Here is a 27,299-nt window from a genome sequence, read left to right as displayed (position 1 = left end):
CGTCCCTGCTCCCAACGCCTTCACAGCCTGGGGTCAGCTCCCGCGGCCAAGGGTCAGGCTCCTCCGAGGGCCTGTCTCCCAGTGAATCATTTCTATTTACACTGCTGACAGACACACGGCTGTCCCCTGAGAAGAGAGCCAGGCCCTGTTCGGCTCGGGTGCCCAGAGCTCTTGGCCCTTGGCTCCCAGCACCTTCCCGCCTCGTGTGAGGGAGGGCTCCCTGCTTGGGACCAAGCTCGGCTCACCTGGCGCACACAGCCCCCTTCATGAGGCCCAGGCCAGCCCCCCAGGAAAGGGCCGGACTCCCCCACGTGCGGGGATCCCATCGGAACCGTGAACAGAGCTCGGGGATTTTCCCATCATGCCCCTTGGAATTTCCATCAGTTATTATAGGCTGTTCTCATAAGTAAAAACTGAACTCTGAATGTGATACATCGTCATCATGGTGCAACATTGACTTTGTTTGGGAAATCTCCATATTCCTTAAACGTTTATGTCCTTTCCAGTCGTAGCCATATTTTACTTGTCACTGGGAGATGTCAGGTCATTACTTCAAAGACGACCTCGTTTTATTGGGTCAGATGGAGACGAACGAGTGTGGAGCCCCTAATTAGCCAGTGCAGCCAGCGCCAGCCATGGGGCCAACGCGGGCTCTGTTGCCATAGTGATGAGCAACTCCGACTTGGAGACACATTGCCATGCGACCTCCCCTAATCCCCAAATCCCAAGGGGGCAGCCGCAGGCCTCTGTCCCCCTCCTCCTGGTAGGCAGCTGTGTGGGGCTAAGCCCAGGGGACATGCGCTCAGGGTCCCATGCCAGGACCACACTGGCCACAGGCACATGGCACACGGGTCCCACATGCAGGGACGCTGTGCATGCTGCCCAGGGACATGTGTGTAGCTGGCCCAGGCTGACTGCCCCTAGGATGTTGTGCACACAGGCCCATGGGACCCTTGCCCCTCTCTCTGCAGGACAGCAGAGCTTCACAGCCAGTGTCTGCTCAAGCTCTGAGGCCCAAGAAGGGTGCACCTGCCCCAGGACCCCCAGGCGCCTCCTGCTTGGCCCACTCCCTGTCACCACTGAGCTGTCAATGGAGGCTGCAGATGGGGCAGGGGCTCACTGGCCTTGGGGGGAGCTACAGTGTCCACAGGAGCGTGCTGACCAGCCTGTCCCCCTAGGTGGGCATCGTGCTGCATTATTCCTCACTGACTACCATGCTGTGGATCGGCGTGACCGCCAGGAACATCTACACCCAGGCAACCATGGAGGCCCCTCCGCGCCCGGGCGCAGGCCCACAGCCGTTCCCAAGGCAGCCCCTGCTCAGGTACTGAGTGCCCACCAGGCTCCAAGAGCCCCCAGCCCAAACCTTTTCCCTGGGTCTCCGCAGACTGGCCACAGGGGAACTAGGAGCCCGGGGCCATCCTATCTACATGGATGGCCAGGAGCAGGGGGTGGAGGCAGAGTGCTGGGAAGGGGGCATTGGGGTATCGGGGCAGGGGCTGGGAAGGTGGTGGGTGTGCCCCGTGCTGCCAGCTCCTTGCCATGGGCCATGGTAGAGGCAGGTCCCGGCTTCTGCTTATTTACGGGCCTCGGGGAGCTAAGGCACCTGCTCTCTGTCAGAGAGGAGCCTCCGCCTCTAGCTGCAGGGGGACTTCAGGCCAGGTGCAGGCAGCTTTGGGGAGGGGCCGCTGCTCCAGCCTGCAGGAGGTTGCTGTGAGGGGCAGCTGCCGTCACAGAGATGGAGGCCTGTGCCGGGAGGCCATGGACGCCCAGCCCCTTGGACTGAGCTCTGACTGGCTCCACCTCTGTGTGCCTAAAAATGGTCAGAACTCATTTTGAGGCAGATAAAACCTGCCCTTTGTTGTTCAGTAAATCAGCTGACCTCCACCAGAGGTTTGTGGCACTGATTTTCAGACCCAAACAGACGCATTGCCGCATAGTGACCAGGTCCGCGGTGCCTCTGCACAAGCATGGGCCCGACAGGCAGGATTTCATTATCTCCTGTCTCTTGCCTGGATGGCGCCGGGTCCCAGGGCTTAAAAATCGCTCACAGAGGGTCTTCTGGTCTGTAGCTGACTGGAGCGTCGCCTGGTGCTTAAAGAACGAGGCCGAGGTCTTGGAGTGTTCTGGCTTCGAGATGCACAAAGCCCGCTGGGAGTCTAGGAGCTGCTGGGCCCGCGGGGCTGTGGGCCTGGGCTTAGTGGCCATGCCTTGGGCCAGTGGTGTCAGACCAGAGGGTGCCCTGGGAACTTGTATTGCCTGAAACCATGGTCTCCTCCCTCCCCTCTGCATCCCCTCCTGTTGGCACAAAGGCCTTAACCTTGGGGGGCATGTGGCCCTGTGACCCCCGTAGCTCCCTTGGTGACCAGCACATCAGGTGGGCGTGCGGGCCTCTTCCAGGCGCAGACACCATGGCAGGGATCGGCTTTGGGCTCCACAGGGCCTGCCTCCTGCACTGCCCTCACCGGCTCTCGCCTGGGGCTGGGTGCACCAGGCTTGCCTTTCGCATGGACCAGACCCCAAAGGCTGGGGGAGTGTGATGGGGGCTGGGGCCTTCCCTCCCGGGATCTGCAATCTGCTGTCCACATGCGGGGTCGGAGGCCTCTGCCCTCCTCGTCCGCATGACCCCAAGGCAGAGGCACCCTCACTAGGGACAGTCTCCTGCCCTGGGAAGGGTGCCCGTTGATTGCATCGCTGACCCTGCTCCCAAGGCTGGAAGTAGCCTGTGCGCTACCAACACCCTGAGTCTTCCCGGGGAAGAACCCCAAGGCTCATGCTATTGGGTGAGGCAGCCCGTCATGTGCAAGCTGACTGGGCAACACCCGGTGTGGGGCTGGACCCCCGGTGGGCCGGGCACGGCGGGCAGTGGTACTGGCTCTGCCAGAAGGAGCATGTCACCCCCTGGCTCTGCTCTGCAGTTTTCCAAAGAAAGACAACAGGAAAGGGAGTGAGAAGTGTCTGTGTGAACTCAGAGCAGCTGGTGTTTTGAGAAGCGGGCAGCCGATTGTCTGATTTCTTACACTGACCCTGGCTGCCCGTCAGCCACAGAGGGGACACCCGCTGGCTTCAAAGCCACCAAGGGGTCTGTGCACGGAGGAGTCCGTCTGTGGGACCCCATCAGCCCTCACTGCCCTGCGGCCCACCCATCCTGGGGCCTGGCCACTCTCTCAAACCCTCTGCTGCTCAACTTTGGGGAAACCAAGCCCATTTCAGGGATTTCAAGGAAACTGCAAGAATATGAAATTCTGCAGGACTGAGGAGAAGGAAGTTTCAGGCACAGCTCCCCTTTCTGTGTGAGCTCTGGGGCCACGTGTGGCCAGGCCAGCTGTGGGGGACTCCTACTGGCAGAGGGGCTGCCAGCACTGAGACCCCCAACTCTTGGCATCGGCCGTGCTGCCCTCTGGCGAGGGCCAGTCCAAGGAGCAGAGAGGACAGCCTCCTTTTCCAAGATCGTTTTGGCTGCTCAGGGCCTCTTGCAGTTCTGTGTGAACATTATCAGTTTTACCATTTCTGCACAAACAGCCATTGGAGTTTTGATCGAGGCTGCGCTGAATTCACAGGGCATTTCAAGAATTCTTAGCATCATCCACCACATCCAGTCTGTAAATACAAGATCCCTCTCCCCTGATTTGGGCCCTTAATTTCTTCCGGAATGTCTCACAGTTCTCCGGGCACATGCCTTGTGCTTCCTGGGTTACATTCTTTCCTAAGCATTTAATATTTTCTGATGCTGTTGTAAGTGGGACCGTCTTCGTTTTCTTTTCAGATCGTTCCCTGCCTATGAATAGAGATACAGCTGACTTCTTGTGTTGGTCTTAGGTTCTGAAACCCTGCTGACTTGGTTTTTTAGCTCTGGGAGCTTCCTCGCGGACTCCTAGGGACGATACATAAGTGGTCATGGCTTCTGTACGTGTGGAGAGCTTGATGCTTCCTGCCCACGTTGGACGGGTTTTGTTTCTTTCTCTTTCCTAGTGGCTCTGGCTCCAATGTCCAGCCAAGGTTAACCTGCCCTGTCAGTGCTGCTGAAGGCTGGTGGGTTTCGTTGATCCTTGAAAGAGCCGGCTTTGGTCCCACCAATTTTCTCTATTGCTTTCCTATTCTCTATCTCATTTACTCCTCTCATCTTTATTATTTCCTTCCTTCCTTCCTTCCTTCCTTTTAGTTTACCTGCCTCTACCTTTTTCTAGTGCCTCATGGTGTAAAGTTAGATTATTGACTCGAGAGATTTCTTCTTGTGCTGTGGACACTGACAGCTGTAAATTTTCCTGAGCACTGGTTTGGCTGCAGCCCATAAGTCTGGTATGTTGTAGGGTTTTTTAATTCATCTCAAAGTAATTTCTAGTTGTCCTTGGGATTTTTTCTTTGACCCACTGGTTAATTCAGAGTGCACTATTTAGTGTCTACAGTTCATTAGGTTTTAGGGGGAAAATCCTCTAGAATTGTGCTGAAGTTTAGCGGCAAGCAGAATGAAGGAAACTGGCCGACAGAAGCGGGACGTGCGGTGTAGGTGGAGAGGGCTCTGCTCCGTTCCTTTCTGTGCTTAGAACACTCGGTGGGCAGGGGGCAGGGGCGGGAGGCTCCAGGGAGTGTCCTGCATGTGGCCCACAGGGAGGATGGAGTGGGGGCAAGTGATGGTCCTATGGGGGCCCCACCTTTGGGGAGTGTCTTTCCTGAGGCCCCAGACCCAGCCCAGAGGTCCTGAAGCAGAGCCACCAGCCACCACACGGATGTGGCCGTGGCTCAGAGTGAATCGGGCCCCCTCCCTCCAGCCTCAGCCCCTGGCTGCAGGGGTGGGCTTCAGACCACAGAGGCGCAGCCCCTCAGCCCTGCAGGTGGTGGGTTTGGGAGCAGAACAGGTCCTGCTCGTTGAATGTTGAAACCAGGTTCTGGGAATGCAGCGGCTGGGCTTTAAGGCCGTATGGCTGTAGGGGGACACAGAACGAGGTTTGGAGGAGGACCTTTCTTACGCTCACAGAGAGGGGACCACAGCCAGCCCCCTGGGGGTGCTCAACCCAGTGGGAGGACTGACCCCTTCACAGGGCCGGGGTGGGGCCGAGGGTCATTGGCACTGGGGAAGTTCATGGAACACAAACCAGACAAGCAGAAGCTCGAGTCCCGGGGCTGGCTTTGCTCCCAGGGGCTCATCTGGCTTGGATGGGTTCACAATTAGGGGGGTCAGAAGGTGCTGAAGCCCCAGACCTGAGCCCCAAAAATGGATCCCTCTCCCAGGAGGACCACACAGAGCCCACTGCATCCCCCCGTAACAGTGGGGTTTCTGCCCAGGAAGTGGGCCCCCAACCTGGCCCGGGACTCCACTGGGGACTGGCAGCTCCACATTCTCACTACTGCCCCTCCAGGCCCCAGAGGAAGGCCAGCCCAGCACAGGAGCAACCTGACCAGGCAGCGGGGTAGGAATGCACCCCGAGCTGGGTGCCTGCCACCAGCCCAGGGCCAGCCCCACCCGCCCTTGCAGAGAGCAGACCGGGCCCTGGGCAGCCCTCCTGCTTGGGCGCTGGCATTTTCCAAGGCCAGCTCTCCAGCTCCCTGCTCATTTCCAACTAGATGGAGAGACAGAGATGGGCTGAGAACTGCTGAGATACAGAGGGCCAGGCTGATATTTCTGTCTCTGAGCCAATCGTTTCTCCACAAAGCTGCCACAGGATTGTTACCACACCAAAGACTTTAGGCCAGAACTTCACAGCCTGTGTATTTCCCAGAATTCTCTTCAACTCTGTTAAATCATCTTCTCCCTCCGGGTCCCCATTCTGCCTGCCAGCTAGTCCCTGCAGCAGACATGGCTATGTAATTCAGTGGTCACTGGTCCCAGCACGCTGCCCCATGGTGGTGCCAGCTCCCAGTAGCTGGCACTCGGGAACACACTGAGAAGCCAGGCCATTGCCCTCCCAACCCCATGGCCATCTCTCTTTGGTGGGGACTCCTGGGGGTCCCTTCCATATCTTCCAGCCTCTCCCTGAGAATCCTAGGGCACCTCTAACAAAACCACAGCCCAGGACGCTTGTAAACTCAGGCATTTATCTCTCACAGGCCTGGAGGCTAGAGGCCTGAGCCCGGGTGCCAGATGCAAGGTGAGGCCCTCTCCCGGGACGCAGACCTCTTGCCGTGTCCTTGCCCGGAAACACAGCCAGGAAGCTCTGTTGCACGGGCACTGACCCCGTTCACCAGGCTCTATCCTCACCACCGAACCATCTCCCAAGGGACCCCTAACACCACCACCATGGGGGCTTAACCATATGAAATGAGGGGCATGATTATTCAGGCCACCGCACTTGGCCAAAGGGAAGCTGCTTCCGAATTAAACACTTTCTGGCTGTGATTATATTGATGCTCAGGGGCTAATTCCCAATTTAGCTACATGTAATTACTCCTGAATTTGCAATCTGTTCTGCTCCTTCTGATAAAGTGCGCCTAAGTAGTTTCCTATTGTTCAAGGTCTGAGCCAACCCTGTCTCCACAAAGCTGCTACAGGATTGTTACCTGTGGTTTTTCTATTTGAAAAATTGCAGCTGTGCCAGCACCGTGGCGCTCACGTCAGATGCTCTGAGCCCTGCAGCATGCAGTTCGCACCAGCTCTCAGGGCCCTGCTCAGGGGCAGGACTGTTCCCCCAGACCTCCTCTGCAGGAACCCCTTCCCAGCAGCAATGCACATTCTGAAATGGGCAGAGCTGGGCAGGCGCTCATGGCCACAGTCTGGGTTAGGTGGCACTGAGGCTGCTCAGCACGGCCACAGGAAGCCGGCGTGGCACCCAGGTGTGTGGGTGCCCTGAGCAGGAGCAGACAGCTCCAGGGCCAATCAGTGACCCAAGCAGCATGCACCAAGGTGACACCTGGGTCCCCCAGTGGCCCCGAGAGGCCGCACCTGGGGCAGACATCCTGATTCACAGACATGGCTCCAGAGAGGACAATTTTAAGGCACCTGTCCCAGCAGCATAGCAGGCGTCATCTCAGAGATCACACAGTGTACCCACTGTGCTGTGTCAGTGCCCGGGCACACTTCCAGCAAGAGACCGTGGTCATGGTCGGTGCTCAGCACAGGAGTCACTCTCTCTCTCCACGTGACCCTAGGTCTTTGTCAGCTGGCCCTTCTCCAGCCACCAAACCCCCAGTGGCTTTCACCTGCCTCCACCCATCTCGGTCGTCCAAGCTTTGGAGGAGTGTGCCACGCATTTCCGAGGACACTGGTGGCTTCACAAGGCAAGTGGATGAAAATGGCACCTTTGGCTTAGCTGAAACAGTCGACTGATTTCTCGCTGCAGAAGTCCTGATAACACAATGCTGACTGGACCAGGAGCAGACATCTCTGGGACCCCGCATCCCAAGGGCGGTGCCTGGGATAGGTCCCCACAGTGGCCGCAGCCCCCACAGCCACACGTGCGGCACTCAGCTCCTTCTATCCCCCTGGCTGCACCGACCACATGGCCGCTCCTGCCAGCCGCTTCCCTGCGACAAAGGGTCCCGGCGCTCTGCTCTGTGAGTGGGGTGGCTGGTGGGGCAGCACCAGGCCAGGCAGTCCTGCGGGGCATTCCTCAAGAGAGGACATGCCTCTGGTTGTGGGGTGGCCCAGGTGGGGTCTGAGGATCTGAGTGGGCAGATGTCAGGAGTACCCTTCTTATCAACTGTGTGGGACACACAGAAATGGCCCAGGGCTTTGAGCATGTGGAAGCTGGACCCTGAATCTGCAATCAGCCTGGGCCCCTGGGGACAGTCCAGGGAGGGTGGCCACTGCTGGCCAGGCCCAGCTGGCTGAAGGATGCATTCTGCAGGCAGCTTCCCCCACAAAGACGTGTCACAAGACCCAGAGGAAGCATCATTAAGAGCAATTGAGGAAAATTAAGAGGGGACATGCAGGGAAGGTGTCCCCGAAGCAAGACCAGGTGGAGGAACAGCTCCAAAGCCCAGACGAAGGGCTGGCCACAGGGCAGCATCCACACAGCAGGGCCAGCAGAGCCGTTCGCTGCACCAGCACAGTCCCAGCCACCCACCAGGGCCTCTGCAGGAAGACTGTCCCCTTGCCGTCCTCAGGAGAGCCTGGCCCAGCAGCCCTCCCAGCTTCTGAGACGTCCACCATCTGCCACTGTGGCCACTGAGGCCCCTGGGACCTGCCCAAGCTCTCCGAGGCCACCCCATCCCACCCATCAGTGGCTTCTTGTCTGAGCGCCATCCCCACCCACCCCACCCATCTTCTCCCTCCAAGGACTCAGGGAGGACCTAGACACAATGACCGGAACACCAAGGGTCTCTGGTGCTGACCGTTCATGTCGGTGCATCCTGCCTGCAGGGACTGTGGCTCCATGAGGGCAGGGGTGGGCTGCTGTCTGTCCCACGTGGTAGCAGCTCCCCAGGCCATCCTTGGGGATGGGCCATCTCAAGAACATCTGGCCAGTGGACAGACCACCCAGGAGGACAACCCCACCACCGAAGCCAGGACCTCACCGTGGAGGCCAGGACCCCACCCCTGAGCCCAGGACCCCACCATGGAGGCCAGGACCCCTCCATGGCAGCTGGGACCCCACCACAGCGGCTGAGACACCATCATGGAGGCTGGGACCCCAGTAGGGCACCTGGGACCCTGCCATGGCCCGGCACACCTGCTCTAGGGTCCTGGCCCCAGGGGCACATTCACCTGCTGGTCCTTTCTGATGCCGGCAGAGAAAGAAATCAGCCCGCTGCTCAGTCTCCATTCTTTCCTGTGGCCCCCCAGACTTGGCCAAGCTGCCCACTGTGTCCTGTCAATGCTGTATCCCCAAGAAGAGGCGTGGTGCCCCAGTGCAGTGGGGGTCAGGCACCTGGGTATCAAGGTTAGGCTTCCAGGACCTCGAAGGCTGGCTAATTACTAGCTCAGCCCATGAGAGGGATTTCTGTCAAGTGACCCACTTATTAACGTGGCTGGACAGATCTGGGATACCAGGAACGAGGACCCCATGGGCTTGGGGCCACCAAATAATCAGACACCAAATCCTGGCCTGTGGCTGGGGACCCGCGGCGCTGGAGACTGGCACGGAGCAAGAGGCGCCATCCTGGGGTTTGTCCCTCTTTCTAAGGCTTCTCAAGGAGCAGATGTCAAGAAGGGTGGGACTGCAGGGGCGCCTCAGCACATGCCAGTACAGGCCCCAAGCGGCCCGCAAAGGCCCCACCCCCTCCCCCTCTGCCCCTCCTGCCCGTCTGGAGGGCCAGTGGCCTGTGGCCGGCCCACCAACAGCTGCCCCTTCTTGGTGGAGAGGGAGCCCCCAAGCTGAGCGGGAGTAAGTCCACAGGACCTCAGCAGGGCTCGGCTGTGCTCCGTGCCCCACCCCGCTGGCCTCACCAGCCCTGACCAGGCTTCCCGATCACCCTCCGGTCTCCACCTCAGATTGGAGGCCACAGGTACCTCCATCTGCCCAAACTCCCAGACTCACCTCTTCATTACAGGGCAGGACCCTAGCGCTTCATGGAGGCCGCATCCCTGGGGCAAAGACTCGCTTCTCTCAGCACTCGGTTTCTCCGGAGGTTGAGCCATGGCTGACACCCCAACCTGTGTTAATGGCTCAGCACGGTCCCTGGGCAGGGCACTCTGGGGCTGTGGGTGTGCACATGTGCCTGGGATGAGAGGCCACCATGTGCCAGGCCCCTTCTCTGAGCCCCAGGGGAGTAGGCTGCACTCAGAGGACCTCACTGTCCATGGTGCCCAAGGGCCTGGACACCCAGTACGTCCCCAGCTTGCTCCCTGCCGGGCACCTGCGTGTCATGCCCTGTGTGCATCCTGGACGCTCACGGTCTGGTTCACCGAGTCACCAGGGCAGCAGCAGGGGTTTCACTGGGATTCGGATTCACACATTTTTTCTAGAAACTTCAGCCAAAAGAAGAGGCCAGTCTGACCCCAAGGAACCAGGTCAGCACCCGGCGTCCCACAGACCCGTGGGGAGGCACCGAGATGCAAGCCAGAGGGTGTGTGGTCCTAAGAGGGTCCAGCAGCAGCCAAGGGCTGGTCCGTGGGAACTGGTGCCCTGAGCAGACAGGCCTCGCTGTGGTCTAAACCGTCGTGTAGGCACCTGAGCAGGACCAGACCCAGGAGGAAACCTGGAGGACCAGAGGCCAAGGCCGGGCTGAGGACCACGTGAGCCGGGTGGCTGCAGGGGCAGGTGGCTGGCCGAGAGGGTGTCCAGCCAAGCATGCTGAGGCCGGTGCAGACGGGCCCTGCTGGGGCCACAGAAGGCGGCCACGGACCAGGTGGGGCTCCATGGGCCTCCTGCACACCCGCACTGCTGACCAGCCTCCGCAGCAAGAACAGCTGCCCAGGCCTGGGCATCTGCTGCGGCCTCCAGCGCCCCCTGCTGACCGAGCCTGCACCGCACCAGGGAGCCGAGCTCGGCCAAGGTCCCCAGGGCTGGCAGGTGCCCTGGAGCAGGAGCAGCTCAGGGAAGGCCAAGTTCGCCCCTGCAGAGGAAGAGGGTCCCGATGGCTCTGGGGGTCCTGGCCAGAAGCGGTGGAGAAGCCATGACCGCTTCACCCTGCAGGGCGTGCTGGAGGTCTCACCAGCCCTCTGGGACTGTCCCTGGTCAGCGGGGAAGGATGGGGTAGAATGCTGAATCACCCAGGTGAGACCCTCAGGGTCTCCTGGGCAAGCTGTCCCCAGGTGTCGCGATTAGCAGTTCACCCCTTTCTCCACCCACCACGGGATGCCAGAGGGACCAGTGTGGGGGCTTCCCGTGGGCTCACCTTGGCCAAGGGGCTGGTTGCAGATAGCAGGCTTGAGCAGAGCAAGCCCCAGCCCATTCTTGTCACAGTGTTCCCATGCCACCTGCTGACGTGCCTCTTCAGACGGCCAAGGGAACCCCCTGATCAGAACCTGAGGATCTTTCTCAGGTGGAAACTGACTTTCTGCGGGTTCAGAGGGGCTATGTGGGAATGGAGCCACTGCGGGATGTGCCACAGTGACATCATGTGTCCACCGGACGTGGATGCGGCTGGACCAGGGCCACTCCGGGCCACTCCCCAAGCCCACTCCTCTGTGAAATTTCCCTCCAGCCATTGAAAGCAACCAGCGATGTCTCCCTGCAGCTTTGCCTGGCATGGCCCTCAGCCCTGCTTCCTGTCCTGTGCTGGGAGCACATGAGCCCCGTTCCTCTCCCTAGTTCACAATCAGAAAAAGGCCAAGACGGGAAACACTTGTCAGCGGGAATGACCCCTTGGCATCCAGCCCTCGGCTGGACCCTCTCTCAGGCCTCTGGGCCAGACCACCAGACAGTGTCGTGTAAACTGGCCTATTTCCCTTCACTCCTGTTCTGGGCTGGCTGCATGGGACACGTGCCATCCTCGGAGCCTTGGATAAGGCCACTGAGCTGCCCGGCACATCCAGGACCCACCCCGCCTGCCCAGTGCACCTACAGATGGTGAGCATCCTATGGAAGGAGACTTGACACCCCACTCAGATGGCTGTGGGTGTGCGGCGTGCTAGGGGCTGGTCCACGGTGGCAAGGTCCTGCCTTTGTGCACAGCAGGGTGACCTCAGGTGTGCAGGAATGATAGCCACTCCACAGGTGAGCAGAAGGCTTCTCAGGGAGCCGAGCCTGCAGCATGGAGTCACAGGACAGACCAGCAGGCTGGCCAGGTAGGGGTCCAGGCAGGAGGTGCATGGCCATGGGTCGCCGTGGTGTCGTTAGGCTGGGAGTGTTGCCTGGCAGACCGGTTTTGGTGTCTCTGGCCTGCCAAAAGGAGCCCTGGCACTTTCTGGTCAGGCAAGGGGCCCCAGCCGCACCCAGGGAGAGTGGGGTCTGCGGGGCAGCCCTTGGCTGTCCTCTCCACAGGGGCGCGAGCACGTGGGCAGGGCTGGAGCAGAGCCAGCCTGGGACATCCTGTCCTGATCCTGGGGCGTCACGTCGGTCCCAAGCTCAGACCCACGAGTCCTCTTCAGAAGGCTCTGGTAGTCCATGTCCTTATGGTTCCATGTACGTTTCAGAATTGTCAGCTTGTAAAGAAATCTGCTGCACTGCAGTTTTATCTTGTGAAAGCTTTTCCTTCCCTGCGGTTTCCTGCTCCCGTACGAAGTAACTGGTTTACGTGGAAGAGCTGCGCCCCCTCCCTCACTCACCCATTAGTCCTCGGGCTGTGCGGCTGTGCGGCCGGCTGCTCGGCCCCTCTCAGGACACCCTCCTTTGCTGGACACAGCGCCGGGGTCTCCAGGACAATCAGCAGGGCTGGGAGGGTGACACCCTGGCCTCGTTCCCGACCCTGGGGGACACTCAGAGCCCACATCAGGTGTGCTCCTGGGGGCAGGGCCTCTTAGCAGGTGGAGGACACGACGTGCATTCCCGGCTTGCTGCGGCTTTTTATGGCGCATGTGTGTCAGGTTCCGTTGCTTTCCTGCATCTGTTAAAGGGTCGTGGTTTCTTGATGTGTTTTGGTGACAAAGCACATGGGCTGCTTTTTATGAATGGCACGCTTTGTATTTCTGAGAAAATCTCGCTTGGCACTGATGTTTTTCCTTTTCATAAAGTCCTAGGTTACATTTGCCAGTATGCTGCTAGAGATGTTGGTGTCTGTGTTCGTGAAGGTGGGCACCTTACTTTTTTAATGTCCCTGTGGGTTTGGTCTCAGCTTACGCCTCACGACTGGTCGGGACCTATCCTGTCCCTCGTTTCCTGGAAACCCCCGTGCAAGACGGTGTCACCTCCGTAGATGGTGGTCATGCCCACTGGTGACACCGAGGAGCCTGGAGCTTCTTAAATGTCTGTGGATATGGAAATCAATCCTTTTTCTAGATACAGGGCATTCAGATTTCCTAATTCTTCTCATTTCAATTTTGGTAATTTGTGTTTTTTCTCCAGGAATGTATCCACTTCTTCTAGTCTTCAGCATACATGTTCAGTTCTCATTTATTTCATGTATGTACATGAAACATATGCATAGTTGTTCGTAACACGCTCACCTCTCCTGCCCAGGGGTGGCGATGGCGGCGCACCCCTGGACGCTGGGGATGTGTGTTCTGTCTTTTCCATGATTTTCTAGCCAGCCATAAACTTTGTTGATATTTTCAGGAAGTCACTATCCCTTGTTTCCTTTTTTTATCTTTTCCTTTCTGGTTACTCTCCACTTTGGTTCTGCACTTTCCTGCCTTGTTGAGGTGGCATCTTAGGTCACCAGGCTGCCAACCTCCCCTTTTTCTCATAAAAGTGCTCATAGCTGTATTTAGCTGCTTTAGCTGCATCCCAGAAATATTGAATTGTTGCATCTTCTTTCTCATCCTGTTTAAAGCATTTTCTAAATTCCCTTGTGATTTCTTCTTGGATACATGAATTATTTAGAAGTGTGTTGTTTCATTTCCAGATATTTGTGGGTTTCATGATTATCTTTCTGTTACTAATTTCCAGTCTAATTTCATGCAGTAGGAGAATATACCGTGTATGATTTCAATCCTTGCCAAATGTTGGAGACTTGTTTTACGGAGCCCCACCCTCCCTCAGGACGAATGAACCACATGCCCCAGGTGGGCAGCTGCAGGGTGTGATGTCCTGGAAGGGTCACCCAGGCAAAGGGGCGTCCTCGTCCAGTGTTCTGGCCCTTCGCTGACTTTTGCCTGGTGGTTCCATCAGTTGCCGAGAAAGGGGAGTTAAAATGCCAGCTGTGACTTTGGAGGTGTCTGTTTCTCCCTTTAACTTTGTTCACTTTTGCTTCCCGTGTTTTGGGCCTTTGGCGTCACACAGCAGGGCCGATGCCTCCCTGTGAGCTGTGAGCCGGCCCTGGTGTCCTCGCGAGATGCCCCTCCCCCTCTTCCTCTTGCGTCCGTCTGTCAGTCCTGACACAGCCTTCTCTGTCCATGAACGTCCAGCCCAGTGGACAGCATGCCGCTGGCCCTGCTCGGCCATCCGCTGCGCTGACCATCTCTGATTTTGTGGGCATGTTCGGTGGGCTCCACGGTGGTTGGACTCAGGTTTCCACTACCTGTTCCCACTTCTTTTTTTCTTCTGTTCCTTCTTTATTCTTTTATTTCCTTCTTTTGATTATTTAAAAATTTTTAGATTTCATTTCAATTTATCTATTAGCTTTTGCCTATTAATTTTTCATTGTTGCCATAGGAATTAAAGCCACAGCCTCTTGACAGTTGTTCTAGTGTGGAAATTGTACTATTTTGTGTAAAATACATATAGAAAGCTCAAATGGGCCATCTGCCCACCACCATTCTTAGGCTGAAGACCCGTGTCCACTGCCCTCACACACTACAAGCGCCTCCAGCAGTGTTGAAATTCTTGCTTTAAACAGTCACATGTATTTTAAAGAAATTGAGGGACAGCAAAACCTTGAGTATGCACCCCAGTGTTCAGGCGTCCGGACTTGCTTGTCCCTCTGAGCCCCGCCCCGTACAACAGCCCCTAAGCCTCAAGGACGCCCCCCAGCCACTCTCCAAGCCCAGTGGGCTGATAGGAAATTCTCTTTTTTATTTTTGTCAGAAAACATCTTTGTCCTTTCTTTTGAAGAGTATGTTCTCTCCCCGACAATTAAGGGAGGCACAGAGCCCCAGGGGTCACCGGGAGTGACCGCAGCAAGGTCATCCCACTCCCTCCTGCACACCTGGGCCCTTCTCATTCCCCACTGGGGACGTGGAGCCGTGGTGTTGACCACAGCGTCCTGGAGGACGGCAACCCCCTCCCAACCCCCTGAGAGGCTGCTAGGCACCCACCCCTCAGAGCCCACCGCCCAGCCCCCACCCCCACCCCCAGTGCCCATCCCCAGCCGACTGGATGTGGCACATTCTCTTGACGGCTCCTGGTCCCCGCATCAGTGGGCCGGCACAAGGACACTCCTGGTGGAGCCATTGGCTGAGGCCGCATGCATGAGAAGTCAGCGCTGCCCAGGCAAGGAGGGGTCAACATCTGCTCCTGCCCCCAGCAGCCAGGCAAACCCCAGCTTCTAAACACAGCCCGCCTGAAAGGCATGACCCAGAGGGAAGCTCAGCGGAGAGCTGCCAGTGCCCAGCAGGACGAGCCCCTCCACCCAGAGGGGGCCTGGGCCAGTGTCCCAGCTGGCATCCTGTCCCCTGGGCAAGTGGCCCCAATGCCCTGTCCTCAGCCATCCACATCCACCCAGGGCCTTGTGCTGCTCTGGTCACTCTTGCTGTATGAAGCCCCGCCTGCCCTTCGTGTGGGGCCTGCAGAGTGGGACCCAGGGTGGAGAGGACCAGCAGGGCAGCTGCGGGGGGTGCTCCTTGGTCCCCCAAATGCTATAAAGATGGTGCCGTCTTTGGGACCCTGGTGGGTCTCAAAGGGCAGCAAGCAACTTCTGCTCCCGACAGGTCCTACCTCATCTGTGGAGGCGTTCCTTTCATCATCTGTGGGGTCACAGCCGCCACGGACATCGGGAATTACGGGGCGCAGGATGAGGACTCAGCATAGTGAGTACCGGGTGCCAAGGGGGCTCCTGGCCACCCCCAGGGCTTCCCCATGCCCAGACCCTTGCTGGCGGTGCCACCCTCTGCCCATCACAGCCACTCTTAGAGGATAGACTGGAGCAGCTGAGACCTGTCGGGGGCAGGGGTCCAGGAGCCACCCAGTGACCGTCCCTAGGCATCCCCAAGCCGACAGTGAGAGCAGTGAGGCCTGGTCCCCTAGGCTGGCCTCCTCTCTCAGACTTGGTCTCCTTCCTGGCCTCTTCATGGGCACCACGGCTGGTTTTCCTGAGTCAGGAAGGGTCCACAGGACAAACAAGGGTAGAGTGGGCCTGACGAGGCTGGCGCAAGTGCAGACGCCAGCCGTGCAGAGGGACAGGTCACCGCCAGCCTGCAGCAGACCCTCAGGACCCTTGAGCCAAGCCCTGCCCCCAGCCCCCCACAGTCCTCTCTCCTCCCTCAGTCGCCCCCGAAAGAAAGGCCAAGCCCCACAGAGACCTGGGAGTCAGGCTCTGGTGCTGGGTCCCTGGCCACGGTCCTGCTGAGGAGGGGAGGCAGCAGCAAAGGCCAGCACGCGGCCCGAGCACAGGCCTGGTCCCGCCCAGGCGCCCACTCCAGAAACCCATGCACGCTGTCCAGCACCCCGAGGCTGCAGGGCGACCGGCTCTGCCCTGCGCCCCTCTGCCGCCCCAGGGCTGTCCTCACCACACAGCTGCATGCACCCACCATGGAAAACAGCCCCATCCCGTGAGCCCAGGAGGGCGTGGAGCTGGGGCTGGCCGAGCACCTGCCCCCAGAGACCCCTCTGACACCTGTTGTCCCGCAGCTGCTGGATGGCCTGGGAGCCCAGCCTGGGCGCATTCTATGGGCCGACGGCCTTCATCACCCTGGTCACCTGCCTGCACTTCCTCGGCGCCTACGTCCAGCTGCAGCGCCACCCCGAGCGCAGGTACGAGCTCAGCGAGCGGGCGGAGGAGCGGCGGCTGGCGGAGCCCGAGGCGGGCCCCAGCCCCCCAGCCGGGCCGGGCAAGCTGCCCGCCAGCAGCCCCCTGGGTGCCTCGCTGCTGCAGAACGAGCACTCGCTCAAGGCCCAGCTGCGGGCTGCCACCTTCACGCTGCTCCTGTTTACGGCCACCTGGGCCTTCGGGGCCCTGGCCGTGTCGCAGGGCCCGTTCCTGGACATGGTCTTCAGCTGCCTGTACGGCGCCTTCTGCGTGACGCTGGGCCTCTTCGTGCTCATCCACCACTGTGCCAAGAGGGACGATGTGTGGCAGTGCTGGTGGTCGTGCTGCCCCTCCCGCGGGCACACCCGGGCCACGGAGCTCAGTGCCCACCCCATGCTCGACGCCAATGGGGACGCGCTGGGACACGCGGCCTGCCTGCGGGACTCACCATGTCCCGGCAAACTGTGGGGCTTTGGCCACCTGCCCACCAGCCACTGCAAGATGACCAACCTCCAGGCCGCCCAGAGCCACATCAGCTGCCTGCCACCGACCACACCGTGCTGCGCCAAGATGCACTGCGAGCAGCTGATGGAGGGCACAGCCCACATCCATGTACATGAGGAGGACGCCTTCGCACGCGACCCACACCTCCACGGGGCTCTGCAGGGCAGAGCCAAGCCTCACTACTTCAGCCGGCACCGGGCAGCCACGGCCGAGCAGGAGTATGCCTACCATATCCCATCCAGCCTGGACGGCAGCCCCCACAGCTCACGCACAGACAGTCCCCCCAGCTCGCTTGAGGGCCCAGTGGGGGTGCACACGCTGGCCTGCTGTGCCCAGAGTGACCCCTTCCCCTTGGTCAGCCAGCCTGAGGGCGGTGAGGCCAGCTCCACGCTCTATGGCTGTCCCCCACCACCCAGCAGGGAAGTGGCCCTGGGCCCTGCCCACTTTGAGATGCTCGGGAGGACACAGTCCCTGCCCTTCAGTGGCCCTGGCCAGAACGGACTGCTCAAGGGCAGCACATGTGAGGCCGTGCCCTACAGCATCCGAACAGGGCCCTGGAAGAACGAGACCACTGTATAGCTGGCGACTGCTGGCCACCACCCCAGGACTCGCCTCAGAGCAGAGAGCGTCTGCCGCACGAGGCCAGCTGGTCACCGAGCACCGAGACTCGGAGGCGGCTCACACCCCCTGGCCCCACGTGAAGGCCCCAAGCAGGAGACGCGTTAGGCCACATGTGTTGGCAAATCCTAAGGTCAGACAAGGTCGGTAAGCCATCCACATCACAGTCACCATGGCGCCCGGTCCCCCTACCCCCTGCCCCAGGGCCACCCAGGACCAGAGCAGGGCTTCTACCCGGGGACACCCACCTGGCCACAGCACACACCTCCCAAGGTCCTAGTGTTTCAAGTGTACATTTTGTTAAGTTTTGTTCCTCAGGTGGCAGTCTGCTGGCCAGTCCAGGGCGCTCTGATCTGGGCGTCCCCTCCACCATCTCTGTGTCTGAGACACGGGGACCCACGACAGGGTCTCCACCTGCAGCCCCGGCCCCCCAGGCCTGAGAGCTAAGGGTGCTAAGGATGCAGCCACCATCTAGGAGCATGAAGGAGGGGGGAACAGCCGTGACTAGGGGCTGACAGGGTCTCCAAGGGCCCAGCCTCTGGAAAGACCCAAATGTCTTTCAACGGAGACTTAATGTCCAAAGCCAGCCACTGTCAGGACTGGATCCCCTGACATGAGGGTTCGGGGACAACAAAAGAGGGGGCTGGCATCCCCGTGGACATTTGGGCACAAAGCCCTGAGTCAGGACGGCATGCCTTCCATGAAAGCAGGTGGCATGTCCACAGGAAGGCCCAGACCCCTGGGGCAGAGGTCTAGGCTCCTGGAGGAATGCATGCATGAGACTGCACGGCCCACCCCGCCTCCCAGGTCTGCGGCACATGTGCAGAAACATGCACACCACACCACGCACGTGTGTGCACATGCTACATGCATGCACACGTGTGTCACATCTGCACACAGGCACCCACACACCGCACTGCACACAGCCCGAACACCAGGCTTCCTGGGCTGCAGAGCCATCCACACAGACTGGTGGGTGCTCTGCCCTGGGCGCAGGGGCCTGGCCTTCCTGGCACCCACCCAGGAGGAGAAGGGTGTCGGGGGTCCCCAGGGCTGATGCTCAGTATCTGAGCACAAGCAGCCACACTTTCCGGACTCACATAAGCCTGATGGTGGTGGTGTGACCTCAGTGTCCTGGGTCTACCACACACCCACGTGTCCTCACAGGTCACCCGATGGGCAGCCGGCCCCACAGTCCAGCCTGTTCACTGGCCTCCATCATGGAGACAAGCCAGAGGCCCTCACTGTGCTGTGTACACGCTGTAGACGCAGACCATCTGACAAATACAGTATTTTACACTTTCCCCCCTTTGTGAGGCTGGTTAATGGCATCTGCTCCGTGCCCTGGGGCCCCAGGGCGGGTGGGGCTACTCCTCTCTGGCCTCCAGCCCCATGGGAGGCACCCACCATCCTTTCTGCCCTGGCAAGGCCTGCACTTCCATCACTCAAACCAAAGAAACTCATATTAAATATTAAACCTTGCGTCTCAGCATTGATTCAGCCTCTGTGTCCACCTGGGAGCAGTGGCGGGCTGTGTTCCATCTGCATGCAACGTTTTTGGGGTATAAAAGCCCAAGCATGACCGTGTAGGAGCACTGCACATGGATCAAGTCCCAGCAGCACACGATGGGTCTAACAGCTGCTGCTTCCCCCATGTGTGAGTCACGTGTGAGCATGAGGACATGCATGAGCACGCTCACATGTGTGCACGTGCGGGTGTACATTCTGTAGGTGTGCCTGAGACTGTAGGGATTCTGAGTGTGTGTAGACAAGCATGCGTGAGTGCTGTGTGTTGAGTGTGGGTGTGCACTAAGTTGGAGTACATGTGCATGTGTGTGTGTGCACGCCCTTTGCAGAGCGTGTGTACCACTCCTGCCAACGCCTTGATGTGCCCCGTGTAACCCTCCAGGTTGGAGCGTAGGGGCCACATGGGTGCAGAGCTGACTAATCAGCTGCAGAGGGCAAAACCCACAGGTTGAACAGCCTTCGCTCCAGTGGTTCGGGCCAAGGAGGCCGTGGTCAGTCCAGGCACTGTGCTGGCATCTGCCCAGCAGAGCCTCAGGCAGCGCACTGCAGCTGTGACCCTGGGCACAGCCTCATTCCAGGCGTGGCCAACACTCTGCACGGAGCACTGGTGCCCAGAGGTTACATTAAGGGCCCCTCTGCCCAACATCTCGACTGCAAGAAGCCCACAGCACCACCGCTGAATAAGCCACCCCCACCCCAGGAGCCCCATGGGGTCTGTTGGCCTTAGCACTGCCTGCACTGTTGGAAGGGAGCCCGATCAGAGTCGGGCCCACCAGCCCTGCCTCTCACCCCATCACCCCATGTCCTGCCTGCCTGGCCAGGACTCTGTAAGACATAAATGGTCCAGGAGTCCCCTGGGCCCCCAGGATCCCCACCTTGGGACAAGAGCTCAGAAGGGTGTGAATGTCAGGCTGGGGTGGAGGGGCAGGGCAGGCCCAGGAGCAGCCTCTGGGGTAGGGCCTCTGGGTAGGAATCCCACCCACAAAGGCTGCTGCCCTGGGAGCTCCCCGACATGCCAGGCTCTCTGCCGGGCTGCACTGCAGCCGGGAGAGGTCTGCCCTCCACCAGGCCAGGGACCCTGGGAGGCATTAGTGTGTCCAGACCACACACAAACTTGGTGGCTTCAGCAGGGCTGCACCAATCCCTACTCTGTACCCAGGTGTAACTACAACCCTGCCCCTGCCCTGTGACCCTCGGGTTACTTGGGATGGGGAGGAGGGTACTGCTGGTCTCAGGACTGGGTGAGAGCCAGGACCTGTGAGCTGTTAGCCGCCCTCAGCGGGCCCCCTGGAACAGCTCAAGTGTCATATCCCTGGCCTCCCAGATCTCTGCCCTGCTGTAGGGTGACATCAGGCAGCTATGAGGACACAGTCTCCAGTGTCCACAACCTCAGGAGAGCTGGTTTTCGGAGGAAACACAGGGCTGAGAGGTCCCTTGAGGCCAGACAGCATCACCCCAGGCCCATCCCACACTCACCCCAGGGGCCCACCCTGGCTAAATGGTGCCACCGCTTGGCATCCAAGAGCCCCATGGCCTGGCCCAGTCCTGGAAAGTTCCAGCCCCACGGAGAACCGGCTCAGGCTAGGGCCTGGACAAGATGCAGACACTCGCTGGGCCAGCTGCAAATGCAGGGGCCGCAGGCCAGGGACCCTGGGAGGAACACTGCAGTTACACCTGGGCACAGGGGCCCCTGCAGCTGTTCTGCGGGCAGGGTCTGCATGCCCCACAGGCTGTGCAACAGGAGGGCTCTGCAGTGAGTCATCCACAGGTCACAGGGCGACTGGTCATGAGCCCAGCGTGGTCAGCTGGCCCTGAAGGCCCATCCCGGGTGAGGGTCCCCTTTAGGAGGCCCTACTCCTCTAACCCTGGGCCCAGCCCACCCATCCTGACCTCCTTCTAAGCCCTGTGCTGAGCAAATGGGCCACAATTAGGAGCCTGGTAAACGCAGGGGGAGCTGAACACTCCTAGGCTGACACCAAGCCGTGTGCCCGCTGGCCTCAGCCCACTGGACAGGGGCCTGTAACAGAGATGCACACGCTCAGGCGGTCCCTCAAGGCCTGGCCGCTGCTCTCTCCCGGTGGCCCTGTCCTAGGCTCCGAACACGGGAGTGGCCAGTGGCCAAAGACGACACCAGGGAAGCTGAGCGCCCGGAGCGCAGAGCCATACAGCCCCTCGGGGCAGCGCTGCAGCTGGGGCATGCGACCAGCACCCCAGGCCTTGCTCAGTGACTCACAGCATCTGGAATTTTGTCCTCTGTGCCCAACTTCCAACTCAGGACCAACCAAGAAAGCCCAGGTGCCAACCGGGTAGGACCCTCTCCCCGGGGCCCCTGAGCCTTACAACCCCAGTGACGAGGCACCCCCGGCGCTCTGGGAACCAGCCTCTGCGAGCACCTGGGGGTCCTCCTTGGCAAGCAGGTGCCCTCCACCCAGCACACGCCCGGCGCCCCCGCTGGCCACCTGTCGAATGCCAGGCTCAGAGAGGCCGGGTGACCTGCCCAGGGCCACAGAGTCAGGACGTGGCAAGGTCCCAGCACCCCGGAGCCACTCGGGCCGGCGTCTCACTGCGCAAGCGCTCCCGGGAGCAGCGCCGAGGCGGGCCCGGGGCGTCCGCGGCTGCCCGCGCACAGGGACCTGTCGCCCGTCGCCCAGGGCCCCTGCGTCGCTCGTGCCGCCCTCTCGGGGACCCTGCCGCACCCCTCCTCGGCCCCGCTCCCGCCTGACGCGCTTACACCTGGGGGCTGCGGGGAATCCAGCGACCCGAGATCCGCGACGCCCACCCCGTCGGCCGGAGCTCCGGGTTGGGGAGCAGGAGGAGCCTCCGTCCGGAGCCGCCTTGGGGGGCGGGGGGAGCCCTCGGGCGGAGCCTCTGAAGACCCCCAGGCAGACTCGGGGAGACAGGGCGGGGCGGGCAAGGCGGGTTCCCTCGGGCCCCACGGGGCCTGGTGTCCTGACGCCTGTGGACAGCGGCTTCTGAGGAGGTCCCAGAAATTGCAGACCACCCTGAAGAGCGCACCCGCGGACTGGAGGGGGGCACCCAGCGGAGGGAGCCGGCAAACGGAGAGGCGCCTCCCGCCGCCGCGAGGCTCGGATGAATGAGGCTGAGCGCCCGCCCCGGGGACGAGGAGCAGCCAGCCCGCAAGGGCGCAGAAACAGGGGCCCTTGTCCCCCGGCGGCGAGGGTACCCCGAGAAGCCCGGGAGCTCAGTCTGGTAACCCAGGGCTCCCTGCAAACGTGGCCAAAGCCGCGGCCTGCAGAAACTTTGGGGCTTCACGGACCCCCGGCCAAAGGAAGGGCCTGCATGGCTTTTGGAGCAGAGGGGAAGCCGTGTTTCTGCTCCTCCTGGGGCCCCAGGCTGGGTTCCATGCGGCTCCTCGTGTCCCGTACGTCACGGAGCAGAGCAAAGAGGGAACACAAGCATGTATGTGTCTGAGTGTCCAACCACTTCGTGTTTTCCTGAGAAATGTATCCACTGGAGGGAACGAAATGGAGTATTCTACTGTTTCCTAGAGACGTGCATCCATCCAGGAAAGATGATAGCATCTTAGCATTTTATTTGTAGTGACCTACAATATAAAATCGATTTTGCTCTTCATGCATTGGGGGACAGCATGGCCAACAATCTCCTGGCAACATCTTGGTCAAACAGCACTTCAGTGAATTTATTCTGGAAATTTGTTTTTAAATATCAACCATGTTTATAATGGATTAGTATTAGCCTGAAGGCCAAGAAAGACACCTGCCCCTGGTGTCTGATGAACGGCTGCCTTGTGATGGCAAGTGACAATTGCCCCTGCACTGGAGAGGGAGTCCCCATCACCCATAAAAGCGGCTCCAGGCATAGAAAGAAGGAATGAAGGAGCAGCTAGCTCACAGGCCTGCAGGCGTTGTCCTGCTCACAGGCCCAGGACGGAAGTGTCAGCCAACTCCAGCTGCAGAGAAGGGGCCCTCCAAATGCACCCCAAAACCCATGCTGAGCAGTGATGGATTTTTAATTACAGAGAATCCCAGGCCTTGAAGGGATGGGGAAGAGATGCCAACAGGAAAGCAGGGACGGGTGGGGAGCCCCCAGGCAGCACTCATGACTCCGCCTGCTGTTTACTGGGCAGCAGGAGGCCTCACCTGCTGAGCTCGGGGGCTGGACGCCAGTCAGGCCTGTGCTGCCCACGCCAGCACTTGTCCTTGGCGTAAATCATGCACCAACCGAGTGCAGTGAAGACAAGGAAACAGGCCATGGGTCCTCCGTCATTAAACCTGCGATTGGCACAGAGGCAGCCAGCGTGGGAACAGCCGAGGTGCTGGAGGCAGGTGGGCTGGTGGGCCCAGGAGCTCCACCGACCCGAGCCTGTCGTAGGAACCAGCTGAGCTGAACAGGAAGGTCCACCTGGCTGCCAGGTAAACACTATGCAAACATCTGCCTAGTAACTGCACGAAGCTGGACCTGCACCGGTCCCAGTCCTCTTTCCCAGGAATAAGTGCTCCTCAGCCAGGAGCCCCCCAGGGAAGGCTCCTGCCTGCTCCAGGAGGGGCGCTGCACATGGCCTTGAGGCAGGGAGCAGACAGAGGCAGCCCCTGTCTAGTTAGGACAGGATAAGGGGCCCTGGGAAAGAACAAAAGCAAGGCGCTTCCTGAGGGTCTCGGGCATGCACAAGAGCAGGATGCCTGTGGAGAACACCCTTGGGCTTTTTAGTGTTTTTTTATTTTTTTGCTAGCAGTAAGGGTGGCAGCAGCATGCCAAATCTGGAAATACAGAAAACTTTCAGTAAGATCGGTTAAAACAAGGAACAGCATTCCAGCGGGAACCAATAGAAATTAGACAACTCAGCTAAGTCTGAGACGCATGCCCCTAGACCCAGCGCAAACACGGGCACTCTTGCCCCTCCCAGCATGCACTGAGAGTTCTGTACTACGGCTTTCTCTAAATAAAAAACCTTTTTTTCCTGCTTGCCTACCTTGAGCGTTTGTGAAGTTCCTTCTTCAACTCCATGAACTAGAACCCCGGCATCAGCCTCAACGCAGGGAAGCTTTTAGAGCGGCAGCGACAGGAACAGATGCGCACAGCCACCTCAAGCAGCGAGGAGGGCTGCACCGCACACCGGCCACCCAGGGACCTGCCACCGCCGGGCACGAGCTCAGCACCACACTCCAGCGAGCTGCCCTCGGCCCCCGCAGAGCCCACAGGCCAGTGAATGGGCTCTGGAGCACTGGCAGCTTCTTCATGGCTGCAGGACTCCCTGCAAGGACACTGTTCAGGTGGAATTGGCGTCACGCAAAGATATGTCGAAATCCTAATTCCAGGCACCCGTGCATGTGACCTTTTTGGAAGTAAAGTCTTTGCAGGTGTAATCCAGTATGACTAGAGTCTTTATAGAAAGAGAGAAATTTGAACACAGACACACAGAGCGGGCCGTGTAGCGGAGGAGGCCGAGGATGGAGTGATGTGTCCATGAACCGGCATCTCCAAGCATCCGGCCCCCACCAGAAGCCGGAGACTGCGTGGGACAGCCCCTCCCAGGGTTCCCGGAGGGAGCCACCCTGCAGCATGGTCCTGCTACGGCTGTGATTTCAGATCCCCGCCTCCAGAGCTCTTCAAGAATAAATTTCTGCTGCTTTAAACCATTTATTATTGTGACAAATCTTAGGGAATACACACTGACACCCATTCTCCTGACGCACTGCAAGCTTCTGCCACCACTCAGATGGCATCTCTTCTCACCCCTGATGGCTCTTGCCTCCTTGCTCTTTCCCTGCCCACATGTGCCCCTCCAGGCCTTGGCACCGGCTGCCCCCTTTCCCCAGGTGTCTGCGTGATCACTCCACCCCCTCCAGATGCCAGCCAAGTGTGACCTCCCTGAGCCCCTCCCTGACCACCTGTTTTAACTGTGACCTGCACACCCCCAGCCCTGGCCCCTAAAGTGCTTGCTGTTTCTGCAAAGAGCCTGTCAATCTTTAAGACAGAAAACCTTGGGGATACTGCAGGGCTGGTTCCAGACCACCTCAACAGAGTGACTCTCACAGCAAAGTGAGGCAATGAGCTTCTTGGTGTCCTGGTGCATATAAAGGTTATGTTTACACTATACTGTAGTCTGTTATATGTGCAACAGCATTATATCTAAGAACAACATACACATTTTAATTTTAAAACACTTTATTGTTAAAAAATGCAGAGCATCCTCTGAGCTTTCAGTGAGTCATAACCATTATCACATAACACCAAAACCAAGAAAGCAATAATGAAAAATTTGAAATGTTGAATTACCAAAATGTGATGCAAACACAAAGTGAGCAAATGCTCTTGGAAAAATGGTGCCAATAAATGTGCTTAACACAGGGTTGCTGCAAACCTTCAATTTGTAAAGAAAAAAAAAAGCAATGTCCTCAAAGCACAATAAAACAAGGTATGCCTGTGTACTGCATAATTTATGTTTTGTAGTTATGTCTAGAGCTTACTTTCAAATATTTAGCATAAACAGTGCCAAAGGGACAAAGGTTGCTCTAGGCCTCAAAGTATTTCCAAGAATACCCTTGTAAATATAACAACTGGCACATAAGTTTAAATAACCAGGCACCCAAAGAAAAAGACCACATAAGTAAAAATCAGTAGAACAAAAGACAAAGATTCCCAGCCAATGGAAGGATCAGACACACACATTAAAATAACCTGCTTAACCTGCTTCCCAAGCTCAAGGACGTAAAAGATAAAGTTGAGAATTTTAGCAGAGAACCAAAAACCATTTTAAAAAATTAATATAAATAAGGTCTAGACCTGGAAAAAAATAACTGAAAGAATGGGTTCAATGAATGAGTTTAATGGTAGATCAGATACAGCTAAAGAGGGAAATTATGAACTGAAAGATATACCATCTGAAAACATCCAGAACAAAACATTAAAAGAAAAAGAAAAAAAAACAGAAGAGGGGTTAAGACATACAGGATAGTTTGCAAAGATCTATCATGTATGTAATTGGAGTCTTGGAATGGAGACAGAGAGAGAGGGAGAGAGAGAGGGAGTGAAGTCTGAAGTAGTACCTAAAGAAATAATGGCCGAGAACTTACCAAAACTGATCTAAAAAATACAAACCATGGATTCCAGAAGCTCTACAAACCTCCTAACATAGAGGAAGATGAAATAATAAAAGAATAGATGGAGGAGAGACAAGAAACAAGACAAAAAAAGGCAGGAGAGAGAAAAAGGAACATAGAGCAAGTGGAAAAAATTGTATTTATTAACCAAGTTAACACACACACGGTAGATTCAATGCAAAAGTCAGTAATTAGACTAAATATAAATGGACTAAATGCTCCAATTCAAATACAAAAATTGTCACACTGGGTTTTTTTTATTATTAAGGTATCATTGATACACAATCTTATGAAGGTTTCACAAGAAAAACAATGTGGTTACTACATTCACCCATACTATCGAGTCACCCCCAGATCCCATCACAGTCATCATCCATTAGTGTAACAAGATGTCACAGAGTCCCTATTTGTCTTCTCATCACACTGGGTTTTATTATATCTTTATATCCATATATGTAACATTTACAGGACATGCAACTTAAATATAAGGTTATAGAAAGGTTAAAAATTAACAGGTGATTGGGAACAAGGCAAGGATGCCCATTCTCCCCACTTTTATTCAACATAGTCCTGGAAGTCCGAGCCACAGCAATCAGACAAAACAAAGAAATACAAGGAATCCAGATTGGTAAAGAAGAAGTTAAACTGTCACTATTTGCAGATGACATGATGTTGTACATAAAAAACCCTAAAGACTCCACTCCAAAACTATAGAACTAATATCTGAATTCAACAAAGTTGCATGATACAAAATTAATACACAGAAATCTGTTGCATTCCTATATACTTAACGATGAACTAGCAGAAAGAGAAATCAGGAAAACAATTCCATTCACAATTGCATCAAAAAGAATAAAACACCTAGGAATAAACCTAACCAAGGAAGTGAAAGACCTATACCCTGAAACCTACAAGACATTCTTAAGAGAAATTAAAGAGGTCACTAACAAGTGGAAGTTCATCCCATGCTCTTGAGTAGGAAGAATTAATATCGTCAAAATGGCCATCCTGCCCAAAGCAATCTACAGATTCAATGCAATCCCTATCAAAATACCTACAGCATTCTTCAATGAACTAGAGCAAATAGTTTTAAAATTCATATGGAACCACAAAAGACCCTGAATAGCCAAAGCAATCCTGAGAAGGAAGAATAAAGTAGGGGGGATCTCGCTCCCCAACTTCAAGCTCTACTACAAAGCCACAGTAATCAAGACAGTTTGGTACTGGCACAAGAACAGAGCCACAGAC

The 27,299-nt window shown here is 57.6% G+C and overlaps 1 protein-coding gene across 1 annotated transcript in view; it reads left to right on the top strand.

The window, feature by feature from the left end:
* The window catches only part of ADGRA1 (adhesion G protein-coupled receptor A1), a 32,390-nt gene extending 13,452 nt beyond the window's left edge, over nt 1–18,938 (top strand). Inside the window, exons 5-7 of the mRNA XM_017657678.3 lie at nt 1,179–1,324; nt 15,284–15,382; nt 16,203–18,938. Of these exons, the coding sequence (XP_017513167.3) occupies nt 1,179–1,324; nt 15,284–15,382; nt 16,203–17,403 (1,446 nt within the window). The 3' untranslated portion in view covers nt 17,404–18,938. The remainder of the gene's footprint in view (nt 1–1,178; nt 1,325–15,283; nt 15,383–16,202) is intronic.
* Nucleotides 18,939–27,299: the final 8,361 nt, after the last annotated feature.

The sequence above is a fragment of the Manis javanica genome, chromosome 7 (genome assembly GCF_040802235.1).
Source record: "Manis javanica isolate MJ-LG chromosome 7, MJ_LKY, whole genome shotgun sequence".
Taxonomy (NCBI): Eukaryota; Metazoa; Chordata; class Mammalia; order Pholidota; family Manidae; genus Manis; species Manis javanica.
Note: the sequence above shows the minus strand (reverse complement) of the source record. Positions and strands in the feature narration are given on the sequence as shown.